The sequence below is a fragment of the Anolis sagrei genome, chromosome 1 (assembly GCF_037176765.1).
Source record: "Anolis sagrei isolate rAnoSag1 chromosome 1, rAnoSag1.mat, whole genome shotgun sequence".
In the NCBI taxonomy this organism is placed as follows: Eukaryota; Metazoa; Chordata; class Lepidosauria; order Squamata; family Dactyloidae; genus Anolis; species Anolis sagrei.
Genome location: NC_090021.1, coordinates 82722984 through 82740986, shown reverse-complemented (window position 1 = coordinate 82740986; position 18003 = coordinate 82722984). Strand labels below are relative to the sequence as shown.

At 36.8% G+C, this 18003-nt stretch overlaps 1 protein-coding gene across 18 annotated transcripts in view; it reads right to left on the bottom strand.

Moving 5' to 3' along the window:
• EPB41L2 (erythrocyte membrane protein band 4.1 like 2) overlaps nt 1-18003 on the bottom strand; it is a 112313-nt gene that overhangs the window by 19796 nt on the left and 74514 nt on the right. For 8 of the 18 annotated variants that reach the window (XM_060753349.2, XM_060753347.2, XM_060753356.2 and 5 more), the window contains 7 exons: nt 16445-16542; nt 14725-14897; nt 12483-12652; nt 9457-10098; nt 6249-6281; nt 5990-6052; nt 2009-2155 (listed from right to left, as the gene is read on the bottom strand). In XM_060753349.2, the coding sequence (XP_060609332.2) occupies nt 2009-2155; nt 5990-6052; nt 6249-6281; nt 9457-10098; nt 12483-12652; nt 14725-14897; nt 16445-16542 (1326 nt within the window). The remainder of the gene's footprint in view (nt 1-2008; nt 2156-5989; nt 6053-6248; nt 6282-9456; nt 10099-12482; nt 12653-14724; nt 14898-16444; nt 16543-18003) is intronic. The other 10 variants (XM_060753364.2, XM_060753365.2, XM_060753366.2 and 7 more) reach the window with 8 other exon arrangements.

Below are 18003 nucleotides of genomic sequence, written 5' to 3'. Positions count from 1 at the left end.
CTCACTTTAATGCCATATCTAAGGATTTTTAAAAATTGGCATGTCATTGGTTTTGAAAAACATACAACACCTTTCTCTTGTACACTTTGCCCCACAGCATACAGAATGGGAACAGCTATTCTTCCAAACAAACTCTCTATGAAATGGAACTCATTAAAGCTAAAAAGACATTACATATCTGTAATATGCCATCAAACTGACTAGTTACCAAGTACTGCAAAGCTACGTGTAAAATTTTTATAATGGTAATGTCCTGACCAGATTAACTGGGTTACTCAGATGACAATGATTTCAGGGATATTGCACTAATATAATTCAAAATTGCACTGAAATATTTCTTAAAATATGTTACCATAATTGTCACCCTCTGTATCCATAGACAATTAGTATATTTCTTTGCTTTCACTCACTCTCACACAAACACACCCACTCATACTCAAAAGAAGCAAACCTCTAAAAAGCACTGAACAAAAGAAACCTGTCACATATACTCGACTATAAAATGATCTTATGGATAAGTTAAAGTCAGGTTTGGAGCCCAAAATTACAGAATTTGCTATGACTTGTGGATAAGTCAAGAGTTCATCACATAAAACCTAGGTTCGCGTAACAAGTTCGCTCTAAAGGCTAGATAAATAATGAAGGAACTAAATTGTGGCTCGTCAATGTGTGGGAGACTCACTTTGGACTGTTCATGTAAGCAGATATATCTTGCAAAGGTGTCTAGCACAGCGTAGAGGAGACAGAAGAAAACTCGGGCTGCAAAAAAGCCCCTAAAGCATGCCTCTGAACCCTGGAAGAGAAGAATCACAAAGGGGATGTGTGCACATGGAAGTCTTCTCCTCAGAAGCTCACCTTTTTACACATTGCTTCATGACTCCTGCTTCTGGGGAGTTGAGTTTCTGACTTCCATGTGTACAATGACCTTTTTGGACAGTGCTTTATGATCCCCAGCTTCCAGGAAGCACTTACTGACTTCCATGTATAAAAGTCCCTTTTTGGACAGGACAACTCTGTTGCCCTTGTGTAACTCTGTTGCCCTTGTGTTCTGTACAAAAACCTTGAGCACATCACAGCCCCAAACTTTTGGGGGAGGCTGTGGTGGCAGTGGCAAGTGTGCTGTCAGGCAAGCATTTGTCTTGATCTCCCATATCCGAGGAAGGCTTATTGACCAGGTTCCTTTTTGGGACACTGTTTCATAATTGCTCCACTCCTGGGGCACAGACTTATTGACTTGCCGGTGAACAGAAACAAGATCTAGTACCTTTTCAGCAGACTTAGCTTACTCTTCCTTCTCCCCTGGGTAGATAGGCTGGACTCAACTGTTACTGAAGCAGCACTGAACTGTGTATAAACTGACCTAGATTTTAAATATTAACTTTTTTACTATATTTTTCCAATTTAGAGTCGAGTACATATGACATATTATATTCCTGAAAGCATCCTGCAAACTATAAATTAATACAATGCTTTATTATTCAATCATTATAAATGATAATATAATAGAGGAATTTGGAGATATTTGTAGCAAGATCTCATGGACAATCTTAATATTATGTATTTAATGCTGCAAATACCATGGTATAACTTTATTGTATATTTTTAGTTGCCTGACATCATAACTATATTTATGATTGCTTTCAAAAATAACCTTTTGAGGTTTGCTTATTTTGGAGAGAAGACTGTAAGTGGTGCTGCTCTTCCATCTTTTCTTCTGGCAAGCTAACTGCATCCTTAATTGATGGAAAATGTGATGACAACTTGGGGGACTCTGTACTCACAATTGTGCTATTCTATATCTTTTATGCAATAAGAAATGTCTTCACCAGTACTTGTGAACAGAAAACAACACAAACCCACAGTGTTAGAATATTAGATGCAAATAAATTTCATATTACAGCACAGACACATAAAATATTTTCCTGCTCAATACTAAATTATAATGCATGTTTAAACTGTTTTCTTAACTCTATGGCTATGCATGCTGACAAGGGTTTTAGAGACATACCCCTTGTGTCTGTAGAGACAGAGGTGTGATACGCCGCTTTTCCCATTCATTAGGGCGTGGCTCAGGTGTGGATTCCATAAAATTGCGCTTGAGTTCACTAATGCTAGCCTGATGCTTCAGTAATTCATCCTGAGTCTTATCCAGGTCCTAGCAATGTGTAATGTAAAAAAAAAAAGGTAGGACAATATATGACAAACACCAACTATTAAAATACATACACACACCATGAAAAGTGCCTGGCATCCGAGGAGTCAAATTCAAATTTAGTAATTAGATTTTGAATTAGCCTTATATTTCAGGAAAATAAAAAGCCTGTTTTTACCTTAATTGTGTTAACTGCAATCAAAGTAATTTAATGTTTGCACCATAAAACCAATACATTATAGATGTTGGTAGCTCTTATCTGTAAACTGCATTAAGTGATGGTATTATGTACGTACATATTTTTAAAGAGGTCTGCACACTTTGAGGTGCATAATAGAAACATGTAAAGCTTATACAGTGCCTTAACTTTGTCCTCTGAAATGCATTATGCTTCCTTCGGAGCTCTTATGCTTACTCCTATAACAGAAATCAATTCAATTCAAGAGGTTTACGTAGGCTTACATGAAAGAAATAATGAATCTAGTCCAAAATGCATACAGTGCAGCTTCGGTTAACGCCACAGAAGCCTGGTAAAACTCTGGTTGAAGATGAATATATCACAGTGGAGGAAGAAGCTGCGGATTATAGGAATCTTGTTTGTGAAAACTAGGCCAGGCCACCCTTGATCAGGAGGACAGGCCATATTTATACATTCAGTCCAATAATATCTTTGAGAAATTATCTGACTTTTTGCCCACAAAATTGTATGGCAGCAATTTACTAGGGTGGGAGAGTAAAATGCTCCATGGGACATTTAGCTGAAAAAGCCAATTTGCCCCTCTGACCCACTTGTGGATACAAATGACTTTAGTGGTTAGAAAGGTAACAGACTGTAGCTGTTATAATTTTCAGGGGGACAAATACAGCCATAATGTGCATGCACTCTACAGTGGACAGGGCAATTCAACTCTTGGGGAGAAAAAGAATCTAGACAACACAGATGTGTAACAACCTGCTGGAAGAGATCCAACAGTTAAATGAGATGTGGGAACTTAAAACACATCTGAAGACCTATCTCTTCTGGCAAGCCTACCCAGTCAGTTTTAATCCTGAATTTTAAATTTGCATCTTCTGTTTTCATCTTTGTTCTGTATATTGCTAGTGCTGGTTTTAACCTTTAAAGCCCTAAACAGTTCTGGCACAGACTAACTGTTCGAATGTATCTCCTGTTAAGAACCATCACGAAGTTTATCTGGAGAGGCCCTGCTCTCGATTCCACCACTGTTGCAAATATGATTGGTGGGGACAAGGGAGAGCCTTCTCAGAAGTGCCCCCCCCCTGTGGAATTCACTTCCCAGGGACATCAGATTGGTCACCTCCCTCCTGACCTTTAGAAGGAAACTCAAGACTTGGTTGTGGGGCCAAGCATTTGATCATTGAATAGTGGCAAGTGAGAAGAAGACATAAGCAATTTTAAGTGACAATGAACTGACTTGGACTTTGGCTTTAACTGGTGTGTTTTTAACAACTCTTTATTATTTAATGTTGTTTTAATGAATTTGTTGAATGTTTTTATGATTGTGTTAGCACGGAATGGTGCTTGCTGTGAAGCCGCCCTGAGTCCCCTCTCAGGGGAGAGAAGGGTGGGGTATAAGTGTATGAAATAAATTAATAAATTTTAATATGTATTTTGTAGAATACATTTTAACATTTGGATTTCATATAGATTGTATGTTTTTAGCTATGTTGTAACCTGCCTCTAGCCATGAGGAGAGATAGGTAAGAAATTTATTTATTTGATATATAGTAGACTCTCAGTTAACCAGAAATCAAGTAACCAGCAAAAGAATAGAAGAAACAGTACTGCACTCACAAAGCTGTTTTTATAATACTGTAAAATTATGTTACATTAAATTAAGTTTGTTTTTACTTGCTTTTAATTGATGTTTTTCAGTATTAATATCAATACCGAATTTATGGTAAGCTACAGTATGGGATATAGTATTAGTTAGGACTACTTTTAATAGTAAGCAACCAGAAACTACCTTTTTCCAGCATCTACAAATCTCCATGGGTGCAATTAACTAAGAGTCTACTATATATAGTAAAAGAATGATAATGCAGGCATTCACCAACAAGCCTTGGGCAATAGCTCCTTTTGGTATAATTCTATATTCCCTTTTAAGTGTAATGCCATTTGTAATGATCTGTGTGCATCTGCATGTATGGTGGAAGCAAAAACCACACCAGATATGAAGTTACTCCAAATCTAACTTGCAGGCCAACTGTAACAGTAAAATATCTGTCATTCTGCTCAATTCCTAAGTTACTTTAATCATATTTAGAGGCAGACTTCTGTTCCAATTTTGTACTTAGGTTTGTGGCTATGTTGAAGCTTTGACATTTTGCAGTTACACTGGGAAAGATGAGGAGAGAAGAATTATATGTGCTTTAAGACATTGAATAATTGCCTATATATAAGCCACATTGAGTCCCCCTTTGGGGTACAGAAAGGCAGAGTATAAATAGGGTAAATATATAAAATAAATAAATAAATAAATAATAAAAACTAGAAAAGACAAGAAGATGGAATGAGGAGAGGGGAAGAATTAGGGGCTAAGAATGTGCAGGTGAGAGAAAGAATTGAGGACTGATTCCATGATCCAATTAGGCATTGATGGAGTATGTACTTGAGAACAACCCAAGAGTAGATGAACTATCCCCACCGCACATCAATATTTGCTCCAGAGAACTGAAAAAAACCTCAGAGCAGACTTTTGAGCATGTATGGCAATGGTAGGAGGAACTGCTATATCGAGATCTACTGGCAGGTGTCTTCCAGTTGTATCCTGTCCACAGATAGCATGAAGGATATTTTTAATGGGAAACAGGGTTGCGTATCTTTTTTACTGAGGCAAAGCCTTACTTGTAGACCTCTTAGCACCATCAAATTTGAAAATATAATAAGGTGGACAAGTTTAAATGCCAAGGGATTATAGTACTTTTAGCTGCTATCAAGCTAACAGAGACCAGTACAGCATTTTCAAAAATAATGTTGGAGTGAAACCAGGCACATTTCTTGGATTTGTTCAATGCAATGTTATGTGGTACACTTTATAGTATGTTAGTAAAATTATGCCAAGTATACACTCAATCATCAGAAGCTGCCAAAAAGCAACATAACATATTAGTAAAGTTACCATAAGTCTTTAGGTTCTCACATTTTTCATGTATAATTTTTCCACGCATAATTTTTTTCTACATCTAACAGCAGGAATAGCCCCATTTGGATGGCAATGCTTGACCTCTTCAATGAAGTCTTATAAGTTTACTTAAAGTTATGCTATAGAAGAAACTATATTTACTACCAGATTAGAGTGGTATAAATAATTTTCGCCATATTTGCAATTTTAAAGAATACGATGGTGAAAATGATTTCAATACAAAATTCAATTTAGCTCAACAGGAAGGAATTTTTAAGTTACTTAAAATAGTTATCAGAAGAAAAACTTAGAATTTACTGGTTCTAATTTAACTGCACCGTTCTGTTCTGTTCGCATCTGTAATCATATGTAGTAAATATAAAAGAAAACACACAGGATAAGGCAGTTAAATTCTACATGGTTCAACCATGAAGGTTAACCCCAATATGCTCTATTTCCTAGAAATATCAACATCTAAACAGGGCTAGAAAACCCACTACTACCAAATGTGGAAATAGCTGCCTACTAAAAATCCATTCATTTACACAGAGAGTAAGATTTTCAACATGCACATCCAAGTTGAACATCCCCATGCATTTCATGCACCATGCCTAGAACAGCCTGCAAGTGACCACCCATCTCATGCAGCCTGGCAGCCCATGAGAATAGAAAGTATTCCTTATATTATACAAACCTCCAACATTAAATTGCTATGTCTGACATAAATATTTTCCCCATCTACTGTCAAGGAATAACTCTGTGAAATTAAAAGCACACACAAAACAGACAGGAAAAAACCCCGTGATCATCAAACCACCAAAAAGTGATTAAATGTTCAATAAATAAAACTGTAAAATTAAACAGGCATGGTTGCTATGCAAACATACACTACAGAAGCCTCAAGCATTGATCATGGCAGGCAACAACTAGGTTTAATTGAAAATATCATCCACCTTCTTATGATTTTCCTCCTCTTCTGTCTCCACCTATGTAATGGAACCACCCAAAGGTCAGCAAAAGAAAAGACTTGTTAGTGGAAGCTACTGAAGCAGCAAAGAGGCTTTGTTTGGAAATACTACAAATAATGTGCTCTGTTTACAAACCTTTCTTTTTCTGGCCTCAGATGCTGCTCAAGTTAATAAACCACTGCATTCTTCCACCTATAGCACTGTGGAAATGGCTGAAGCATTTCTGATACAGATGAAATGGAAAATGAAAGATCTGTCTGTCTCTCTACAACCCTAATATTGGTTCTTGTTTTTTCCATAGTTTGGAAGGATTTTTGAAAACAAAAGGTGAAGGAAAAAGCATCTGCTGTGAACATTCAAAGGGAGTCACTGTAGTGTTAACGCAGCTTGAAAAAGTGTGCAGTAAAGGTTTCAAAATAGTTTGCATACTATTTTGAAACCACTACATCTATATTGTTAAATGGTTAAAGGCAATACAAACCTTTCAAATAACGAAGCTGATGTGTACCTAATGTGTTGCAAACCAGTAACTACATTTTATAGGAGTGATCCTGGCATATCAAACTATAGGGTATTTCTGACTGAGTCTTCTGCCCTACCCCTCACACACTCTAATTCAGTTAATTACTTTTAGTTTAGGACCACCCTTAGTTTGGGTTAACATGCAAACTACTGGACTATGTTTTATAGCTCCCTATCAAACAAAGCACAATTCAAAAGTAGTTAGACCCCTAATTTGGATAATAAGTACAAACCAAATGTGTTCAGATGTCAAATGAATGAACCAATTGAACTGGAGTATGTGAGAAGAAGAGGGAGGATAAGAACATACATAGCGCAAAACTTGCTGATCTAAGCCATGGTTTGGTGCTACCTCTTGTTATATGGTCTGGGGCAGCAGTTTGGAACATTCTGGTTAACCACAGATTGGTGTGCCATACAAGTCACTAACGGTGGTTAATTCTAAATATGGAAAGTTAAAATAATACATCTTCATTAACTAGTTTATTTAGAGCATGTAAATATAGAGAGACTCATTTGGATCTTAATACTCCACTTTCGTGTGGGGTCCAAGGAGAGAGAAGATTTTTGATGCCAAACTTTAGAATTTCCCCACTTTTAGTGTTTCTCATTTTATTCAGTTTTATTCAGAAATTGCATAGCCATTTTTATATACAATTAGCTGGCTCACAGTAAAGAGTCCACTGTTCAAGAGGTTGCAATTTTCTATTTTAAAATTTCCAATTAAGTCTGCAGAAATAAATGTCTTCTATACTACATTGTTGTTTGCATTCTGAGAAACAATATTATGAATCAAACTTGACAGTGGGAAAAACAATCAGAAATAAGACAAAGTTAAACACAGCACTACCATTGTTTATAGAGTATTTTAATGTTGCTTCATATGCTATGTTTATGAAGATATCTTGCCTTCAACAACACTGACTAGTTTAAAAACACATGCTAGAATAACACAATGCTTGATAAGGCAAAAGACGATTCACTAAATTTCCTTGCCCTTTTCTCTCTCTACTGTCTAAGTTAAACAGAATTTTACGGAATTTAGTATTGACACATGTCCAGTTCAAACACAACATAAACCAAAGATGGGAAGTTTTGGAAGGGCTGTGGGTCACTTCCCATTACCCCAATCTTTGGGGATGGCACTTTCTCCTTCCAATCAAACTAGGAAATAATGTCTGTATCTGCCATTTACTTAAAAAAAATAGGTTTTTGTTCAAACAAGATAGAAGAGACTTCTTAAGAGATTTAGGAAGCACAACATATGCCAGAGTAGATGGGAAACGAGTTCCACAAAAATGGCTTTGACAGCTGGGGTGAGAAGGACGGGGTACAAGAACCCCAAATAAATAAATAAATAATAATAAATAATGATAAACAAAGGATTCCCCCAGGCAGGAATCTGCCAGTTTTTGAAGCTGCAAAGTCATTCAATGCTAATCAAGGTGGCCAATTGCAGCATTCATACTTGCTTCGCCTCAGACAAGAGTTCTTTCTCCCACCCTGGACATTCCACAGATATATAAACCTCACTTGCCTAGTTTCCAACATATCTCACAACCTCTGAGGATGCCTGCCATAGATGTGGGTGAAACGTCAGGAATGCTTTTGGAATATGGTCAGAAAGCCCAGAAAACTCACAGCAACTCAGTGATTCCAGCCATAAAAGCCTTCGACAACACAATGAGATATTATTTTATGAACAACATTTAAGCTGTATGCTCTCTCCTGCCCTCTCACACATTGGCATGGCTATAAAGAGAACAGAAGCCTTTGCTTCCAAATTCTGTTAGCCATAATGAAGGCTACAACTGAACTCCAAAATGGACTAGTGATTTATAGAGACAAACCAGCTTATCTTTTTCTTTAAGAAAGCTAGGAAATGTAAACTCCTCCAGATGTTGTTAGATTCCCATGTCCCAACAAGCCTAAAGCAAAAGCTTCCAATTTCCTCCTTATAGAATTACTGGAGAAGATGTGAGAAAGGAATCCTTGAACCTAGAGTTTTGTCTCACAACAAGTTACCTCTGGGTATAATTATAGGCAGATAGGATCTTATAAGACTAGAAAAAGACTAAAGATAGTATGTGCACTTAAGAAAGGTAATTAGGAAAATATTTCAAAGATAGCCAAAGGTCGTCAAACAAGGTTTCAAAGTAATACGTGAAATGATACAAACGATATTTAGCTGATCACCTCTAGGGATACATGAATACAGTAGTTTCAGGAACAGAAATGTTTTTAAGGAACAGCATCTCCACAGGGGGGACTTGTAAATGCACGGCTATTTGCTATGAGCATGTTATAACACTCCCACCCCCATGGGTGGCAATACAGTACACCGGCATTCATTCATACAATATCCACAAGCTCCCTATTTCCAGGTGGGTGGGGGTCTTATGTATAAACTCTACCTAACATCATTTTTAAAATAAATTTTAGAATACAATAGAAATACAGCATCATATAGATAAAGCTGTAATTGCATTTGTGTGTGTGGAAAAATAGTGTAGAATTCATTAGGAGAGATATCCATGGAAGGGTTTTTTTTTTCTTTTATGAGAACAGAAAGGCTAAATTGTAATGTTGGAAGTACATGTTTAAATTTACCTCTCAGCGCACAAAAAGAATTCTACAATGCAAGTGACATTTAGGCAACAAAATTACACACCTCCTCTTCCTCAGCTTTGTCTTTTTGGGCAGTGTCATTAGAGGTGCTCAGAGAAGTTGCCTTAGGCTCCAGGTAGCAGAGGGACAGAGCGACAGGAAGGGAGAATGTGAGAGCAAAAGGAACAGACTGGAAAGCAGATAGAAGCAGCACAAAGGTGAGAAGGAAAGAAGGGAGGAAGGAGGGGGAAGTGATGGGGACATAGTGCTGAAGGCCAGGAGGGAGGAAAGAGATGCAAACCTCTGGAAGGCTAGGAAAGCTAATGTAACCATCCTCATCAAGCACTGAAGGGAAACTGAAAGGAAGACATTTGCTTAGGTTAAATGGAACTCCTGGCAAGGTATCATCATAATCAGCATTTTTATCAGCTCCTCTTTCTATTGCAAGAGGAAGATAATGACCAGTCATCAAAAGATTCACAGGTTCCGAACTCTTAGCTGGGAATTTCTCTTCATTTCTATCACAGGCTAATGCTTCTTTCACAGGACTGCAGTTTGTGCTGTCTGAGGGTGTGTACACAGGTTTACCAAGGTTATCATGCTCTGAAATGTCTGAAAGAACATCTTTTTCAGGGATAGCAGGTAAGTTTGGGGAATGGGATGAAAGGTGATAAATGAGGGGTGAAAGCTGATGTGTGTAAACAGTCTGGTGGAGGATGCAGAGGAAGCAGGGAAAGAGGAAAGAAAATCCAACCACACATGCAGATGAGACCATGAAATAAATGTACATTTGTGGGCAAAAGGAATGTACAAGAGAGGGGGGAAAAGAAACTTGTTAGTGAGAACATTTACCCCAAAGTAGGGACAGCACTACCGTTACAACATGGATGTCACAAACATTCATAAACCCCATTTGTTTTCTTATCAGTGAATCTATAATCCAGATATCTGGATTATACAAGCTCAACCAGTTCTTTGTTGCCTCAGTGTAAAGCCATGAAGAGCTCTGTAGTTTGGGATTGCAGTGGTGCAGTTAAAACAGAAAGAAGGAGACAGATAGTCAAAGCTTTAACAGAAGAAGGGCAAGAGGGATAGTAGAATGAGGAAAATAGCAGTTCCAACAAGCTTTTCACCATTATTTTCTCTGGGAAACACCATTCCAAGAAATGACCACTATTTAAAAATCAGAATTGCAGGACTGTTGGACCTTTAGTCATATAAATTCCTAGCTGTTGCACTACAAATACCAGTGTTCTACAGATTATCCAATGGATTACAACCTAAATGAAAGATTATATGAGATTTCTAGGTGTTAATGCTTCTTATATGTGATTTCATATGCTTTGTGTTCCAGAATATACTGGAATTAGTGTATTTTATAGTTTGACAAGACAGAAATAAAAACAAATACACGTGTTCACATTTCTGAATTGGCGTAGCTTGAAATATGCATTCTAAATTGAATCTGATTTGTTTATACTTACAGCAGATTATTCTAAAAGCCAATATGAAATGTGTGTCACAACTAACTGTGACTGCCTTTAAACAAACACTGACAGAACAATACAGAAACAGTTGTCTAGTATAAAATATAGGCAGCAAAACTATGACTGTTATAATGATAAATCAAAGATGCAAATTAATTTTATTATCTCACATAATTGCATGGAAATGGATGCAGACACTTAACAAATGTCTGTATCAAGTCTACTCCTCAGCTTATTATCAAATAAGTTCCTCCACAATGTGTAGGCAACACAAATTTGCCCCACAACTAGAGAAGGGTGCACTGTTTCCCTCCCTCTCTCTGATGTCAGCTTCACACTGAAGATGATTTAATTTCACATTGGCAAAAGGAGCAAACCAGTGTCAAGTTAAAATAATGTGTTTTATTAAAGCCTTTGGTTTCTGATTATGTTACCCAAGCTGTATATTTTATCATATGCGGCGGATGTGTGAAAAAGCTAAAAGAAATTGGATTCAAATACGTGTAATGATACAGAAAAATTTAAAGATTAATCCTATTTATTTATTTATTAATCTTCAATTAGAACTGGTACTTTTTTTTTCTTTTGGGATTGATGGGAGATGCGGCTGGAAAGTCATACAAGTTGGCATCAATATATGACCACAGCAACAGATTGCTATATGCACAAGGATGGAAGAATTTAGTTGTATCTACTGTGGAGGAATGGTTGATGAAATTGAAAGGTTTAGCAGAAATTGACAAATTGTCTGGTTTGATAAGAGAAAGGTCAGAATTCTTGAACTTTTATTGTGTTGTATTTTTGTTTTCTTTCTTTTCTACAGTATTTCAAATCTCTATAATATTTAATTATTTAAAACTCTCATTAAAATTATTTGTTTTAAAAATCCCTCCACAATGCTCCCAAAATCTGCTCTAGAGCATGTGCAGGTTATTTCCACCACATTTGGAGGCCTCTTGTGTTCCGAGGAGTAAAAAGCAATTTTTGCAAAAAAACCTTTTTTTTTTTTGGTCTGAAATGCTACAAAGTGTTCACTTGGGGTATAGGGTGCAGTTTCTTCACATTTTGCAGCCCTCCCCTCTAGACTAATGTACACCCAGGTGAGGTCTTTTTTGAACCCCAAAATGCTGCAATGTTTTTTGAGGGAGCAGATCTGCGAGGGGGCTAATGCAGCCCCCAGTCTTCCACTATGCCCACTCTAATTTACATAAATGGAAGTTCAGCCCAAGGAAAATGTGTCTGTTTGATTTTTCTTCTCAATCCCCAATGCCAGAAGTTCATCTTCTGTTGCCTATTGGGATAAGGAGAAGGCACACAGTTTAGTCTTCTGGAACTCCTTCTGCTCACACAATACTGGATGTTACCATGGAAAGATGAATCGGAATGTACCTGCCCTCTTTCAAAAGTTGAAGGTTTGTTCTCAATTTCTTCCTGGTTTGTACTTCTGCTCTGCTCACATATGGGTAAGTCATCCACTGGATTAAAAACTCCCGTAACATTACAAGCCCTAGCACAGCTCCACTACAGTTCATGTGGCACTTTTGTTGAGTAAAATTTCCAAAACCTATACTTCTACAAAAAGGACAATCTTCAACTTCCATACCTTTCCATCTTCTAATTGTGGCATTTTCGTTATACCTCCATCCACATCTGTACCTTCTCCAACTTTTACTTTGGCTTGTCCAGTTGCTTCAGTGATCTTATCACCAGCAGATACTACTACTGAGGCAGAGATGTCCCTTAGCATGCTCTGGTCTGTGACACCTAATGGAGCTACAAGAAAAGGTTTGTTTAGCTCAGCTATTTATATCATAGTACTTTGAACTTTATGTGGTAAATTCTAAATATTTTTTAGAAATATTCTGGGGTTTTTTTTAAAAAAAATATTTAGTCAGGATAGCAAAAAGTAACTGGATACAAGAAATACCAATAAGGGATTGAGGAAAATACCAAATTGGAAAGGTAAAAATTATACTTCAGAACAAAATGTTTGCATAAAGTATTGCTATGATCATTATATAACATAATTACATTTGTAAGGTATTGAAGTTCAACAGTGACAAGCAATGGAATAAGAACATGAATAGTACTAGAGGTATTGTATAAATTCATGTATAAGGAAATAAGACTACAGAGCAATATTCAGTTATTATACTGACAATACTTATGCAGTACTTGCCAGGAGGATAGGCCCTAAGACCAAAAAAGTAATCAAGGAGGAAGAGGTAAAGGTTTCAGGACATATTTCATATCAAACTCTTTCTAATAATTAAATTATGCCCCACTATGCACTTTTAGGAGCCCTTGGTGGCACAGTGGGTTAAACCGCTGAGCTGCTGAACTTGCTGACTGAAAGTTAAGCAGTTCAAATCCGGGGAGCAGGGTGAGCTTCTGCTGTTAGCCCCAGCTTCTGCCAAGCTAGGAGCTCAAAAACATGCAAATGTGAGTAGATTAATAGGTACTGCTCTGGTGGGAAGGTAACATCGCTCCATTCAGTCATGCCAGCCACATGACCTCAGAGGCGTCTAGGGACAACGCTGGCTCTTCGGCTTAGAAATGGAGATAAGCACCACCACCCCCCAGAGTCGGACACGGCTAGACTTAATGTCAAGGGAAAACCTATGCACTTTTAATACCATAATTCCCTACTCATGTTAAGTCATAAAGATTTTGTTTTATTGTTTTAATTAATGCTATATGGATTGATTTTAATGATTGCTTATGTATTTTTTCTATTTCTGCCCCTGCCTTGTGGAATTCCTTGTCGCCCTACATGAGAGCCATGCGTGACTTAGGGTCTTTTACTCTTGCACTTAAGACCTGGCTTTTTACTAGAGCATTCGATCTCTGTTAATTTTTGTATGTATGTATTTTATCTTTTATAATTTAGCTGTAAATCGCCTAGAGCATTCTCGGATGGAGGGCGATTAATAAGTTATTAAATGATGATGATGATGATTGTGATTATATTATTGTAATTGTGATGTAGCGGCTTTGTACCGTTGCAAGAATGAAAATATTGTCAGCGTCCTCAGCATTACTACAAAACCTAGTACTCACTTCCAGAGTACGGTGATGATGATGATAAGAAGAAGTAGTTTATTTTTATACCCAGCCTCCATCTCCCCAAGGGGACTCGGGGCGGCTTACAAAGGGACAAGCCCAAAGAACACGGAGTTAAAACCATCAATCAAATCAAAACAAAATAAAAACGTATCACAATAAAACATAACATCACAAAACAGTACCATGCTGAGCAATAAAGTGCAGAGCTCAGAGGGCTCTGAGTTTGTGCAAAATTCCTAGATAGAGCTATGGGAAAGTACAAAATTCAATAAGGCACGGCTGGGAGAATAGTGTTCTTGGACGTTAAAATCTCATAATTATAGAGCGGAGGGTCATGCTAAAGTGCCGGAAACTTAGTTAACACTGGCCAATTCTTTGGCACTGCCTAGTCAAAGGCACAGCGTAACATCCATAAGAACTAATGAGAGCAATCATAAGTTACATATGCAAGCACTATTACAAATGATAGAAGTTATTCTGCTTCTCTAAGGAATTGTACAGCTTGTACAGGCAGAAGGACGAGGATTGTTTTATAACCTATTGTGTAAAAATGCTTGGAAAAATTATGCAAGTTTTTACCAAAAAGAACTATGGCTGTTTTCCTTTTGTTCATGGATTTTCAAATCCAAATCATTGTATTTATTGGTGGTATACCACTAACAACTAATTAAAGTATAGAATTTCACCATGATAAACAAAACAGATATAGAAGTCATTACAGTCATTACAGTCATTTCTTCATGTAATAGGCAGGTTATGGGTTTTGGTCATATCCTTACCACCATCAAGACTCCTTGAAACACGTTTGCTGGAGGTCCTTTCAAAGTATGGAGCGGGTCTGTCTATGAGATTGCTTGCCTGTCGTGTCTGCGCTTGGGTACGGCCACTGTAGCGGAACTTGGACCCCAATGTCAGGAATTTGGCCTTTGCAGGTTGTTCTGGTGATAAAAGTCTGCAATCCCCAAAAGAAAACATACTACATATACTCATGTATAAGTCAACCTCATGTGTAAGTTGACTGCAGGTTTGAGGGCAAATCAAGTGTGATTACACAGAGGGGGAAAATCTAAATTGGCCCTGCACAAGTTTACCATTGCCTCGTCTAGGCATTCAAAAAGTTCAGAAGCATTGCCACAGCAGAGAGAGTAAAAGACTTGGTGCTTTTTTTTTTGGTTCTCCCATGACAGTCTAAATTTTTGCCACTCTACTCAGAGAAGGGTATGATTCCTTTTATATTGAGTTAAGGTAATTGACTCTGGTTCTTAAAACTGAATTTTTTACTAATATTTCTATTCAGAGGTATTTCAGGACTATACCTGATAGTCACCTTTTCATACTGGAAAACATCCAATGGGTTATCAGAACAAAAGAAAATGTAGTACATGGTTGTACCTGTCATTTTTATACCTAGACATATTTGATAACATATGAAGTATCAAACAGAATTATAATTTATACTGTTGAAATTTCTGAATATAACATCCTTTTCTGCAGGGTTTGTACAAGACATTCCTTGTACTTGTTGTCTGTATATGGTTTTTTTTTCTCATGTATGCTTTCAAAGCTAGGGTGTGAATAAAAAACTCCCTTGTAACAAGACTCAGAAAGTCATTACAAGGTAAAGGACAGGAAAAGAACTTCACTTTTGATGCAGGCAGACAATGTTCAGACAGTATTTCTAACACAGGATAATAATGAACATAAATTCAAAGTTATTTTGAGTACTGGTACTAGCAGAAGAAGCGGAGATCATTTTAATAAGGAAAGATGCCTTGAAATTTGAGGGGAAATACATTTCAAAACAAAGTTATTATAAAATACTTTTTAAAATGTGTGGCACAAACAATTCAAATGACAGAAATGAAGTAACTGCAGAGTTTTGTTCAAGAGCAACAGGAGAAAGAATGCTTAAGCTGTCTCCCTATGATCAAAGTATTAGTCTTGTGCATTTTTACAGAGTCACTATCCGTTCCAGTTTGTACTCATTCATAAGGCCCTGTTTTCGTTTTCGAGCACCTCTCCTGAAAACAGACGTTTTTCCAAATGCGCTTTTTCATCCAAGGTCTAAACCCACCCACCCCCCAAATATTTTGGCCCATTGCTGGCAAAACACCAGCACCTGCCAGGGCCTACATCCGAGCGCACTAAGTGCTGAATAAGAGGTGCTTGCCGTTTGGCTGTAGGCCCTGCCAGGACCTACATCCAAGCATGCTGAGCGCTGAGTAAGAGGGCCTGCCAAGGCCTGCAGCCGAACACACTGAAAATCAGCCAATCAAATGGTTACTGTTCCCACTTTCCTTTCATTTTACTGATATTTCCATGCCAGAGGGGGGTGTACCATTTCGTGCATTCCGAATGAACAAAACGATATGAAAACATGAATTAAACAGTAATTGGGTCCATGTCTACTAAATATTATCTTTCAAAAACGTATTTTCCTTTAAGGATAAAACATGTGGGGACCCTGTAACCAATGGCTAAAGAACATAAAGTCTTTACCTATAAAATGTATGATGCTCCACACAGACCTTCCATAATCTCTTTGCAGCGCGATGGTTTGGCAGTTTAAATCCAATAGTACTCTCAAACTGTTCCAACTAGAAAGATGACATGCATCAAGATTAAAATGATTTGAGAAAGGTTCAGTATTGGCTAGGCTAAAAATCTGGAAATGAAGTCATTTAAAATAATACATTTCTTATTACTTAGGAGTAGAAGCACTGAAAAACATTTCCATTTCTGGCCTATTTGCAGTACAAGAATTCTAAACAATATATTTGGTATGAAGCAGGGGAAGAAAAAAGGCATATTTATTCAGAAGTAAATTCAATTCTGCAAGCTTTTATTATTATTATGATTACCTGTCAAATACAGGTTGAAAATTATCATTTAAAATTTTATCCATATCAAATTTGATTATGCTATACCAATCTATAGGATAATTCTGACAATTGATTAAATGTGGGATTGATAGCTTGGATGAAGTGACTGAACCATGCCAAGAATTCCACCATATTATCTATTTATCTGGTGTACTGTAGCAATATTTACTACTGCAGCACATTTTGCTTACATCTTCATCACCAGTTCTTACCTCAGTCATTTATGAAGAGTTACAAATATTAATCATAGGTCTTAATATATTAAAGTCAACAAGCCTCATTCATAAATGCTTGTCATAGTTTAGTGAAACAAAGAATTTGTTTGTTCTGTGCAAATTAACCAATACAAAATTGTCTTCAATATTTAAAACTTGTTTGGACCTAAAATGACATTTGATCCAAAACATTGGGGTTGTGGATGAGCAGATATACATTAATTTTATACTGTAAAAATATTTGGTAAATGCATATGGTCTTGTAAATTAATTCCTGCCACAGAATCCAATGGTTGGATTCTGCATTTTTTTTATTGCAAAACAATTATACTACAAAATTGGAGAAGTAAAGAATCGCTTTCCAATGGTTAGAAGCTATTACTGCTTTAGCTACAAATTACCATTTTATTTTATAAGTGCCACATTCAAGAAAGAGCAGTTTTGGAAGTATTGTTCCCTTGTATCAATCTCCTTTTATAATAAAACATTAGAAATAAAAAATACATTTAAAAACCTGTGATCCCAAACATATCTGTAAGGGAATTCACCAGACAGAATTCAAACATAATGAAGATTGTGATGTTAAAAATTACTATTTGGTAGGCTGACACTCTTGTTGAACAAGTGTGTATCTTTTTTCTGCTTATACACTGAAAGCTTTGCAGTATCTGAAAATATTAATCCTAATTAAAAGCAATAGCCAAAAGCTCAAAGAGGTAAGTCATTTCAATAAAAGGTGGCTTACTATGACAGTAGGATTTGGTGCAACAAAAATTTAGAATATCATGGCTATTTGTGTAGTTCTTATCATAATGCATATATAACATATTTAGATTGTGGCAAAGTACATTACATCGTTCATCAATGTTTGCAACTTTCATTTGCAACTTTAAGTACAGTTTGCATTGGCATTAAAAATGCATGGCAATGAGATGTAATCTATTTTTTTAAACAATGGAAG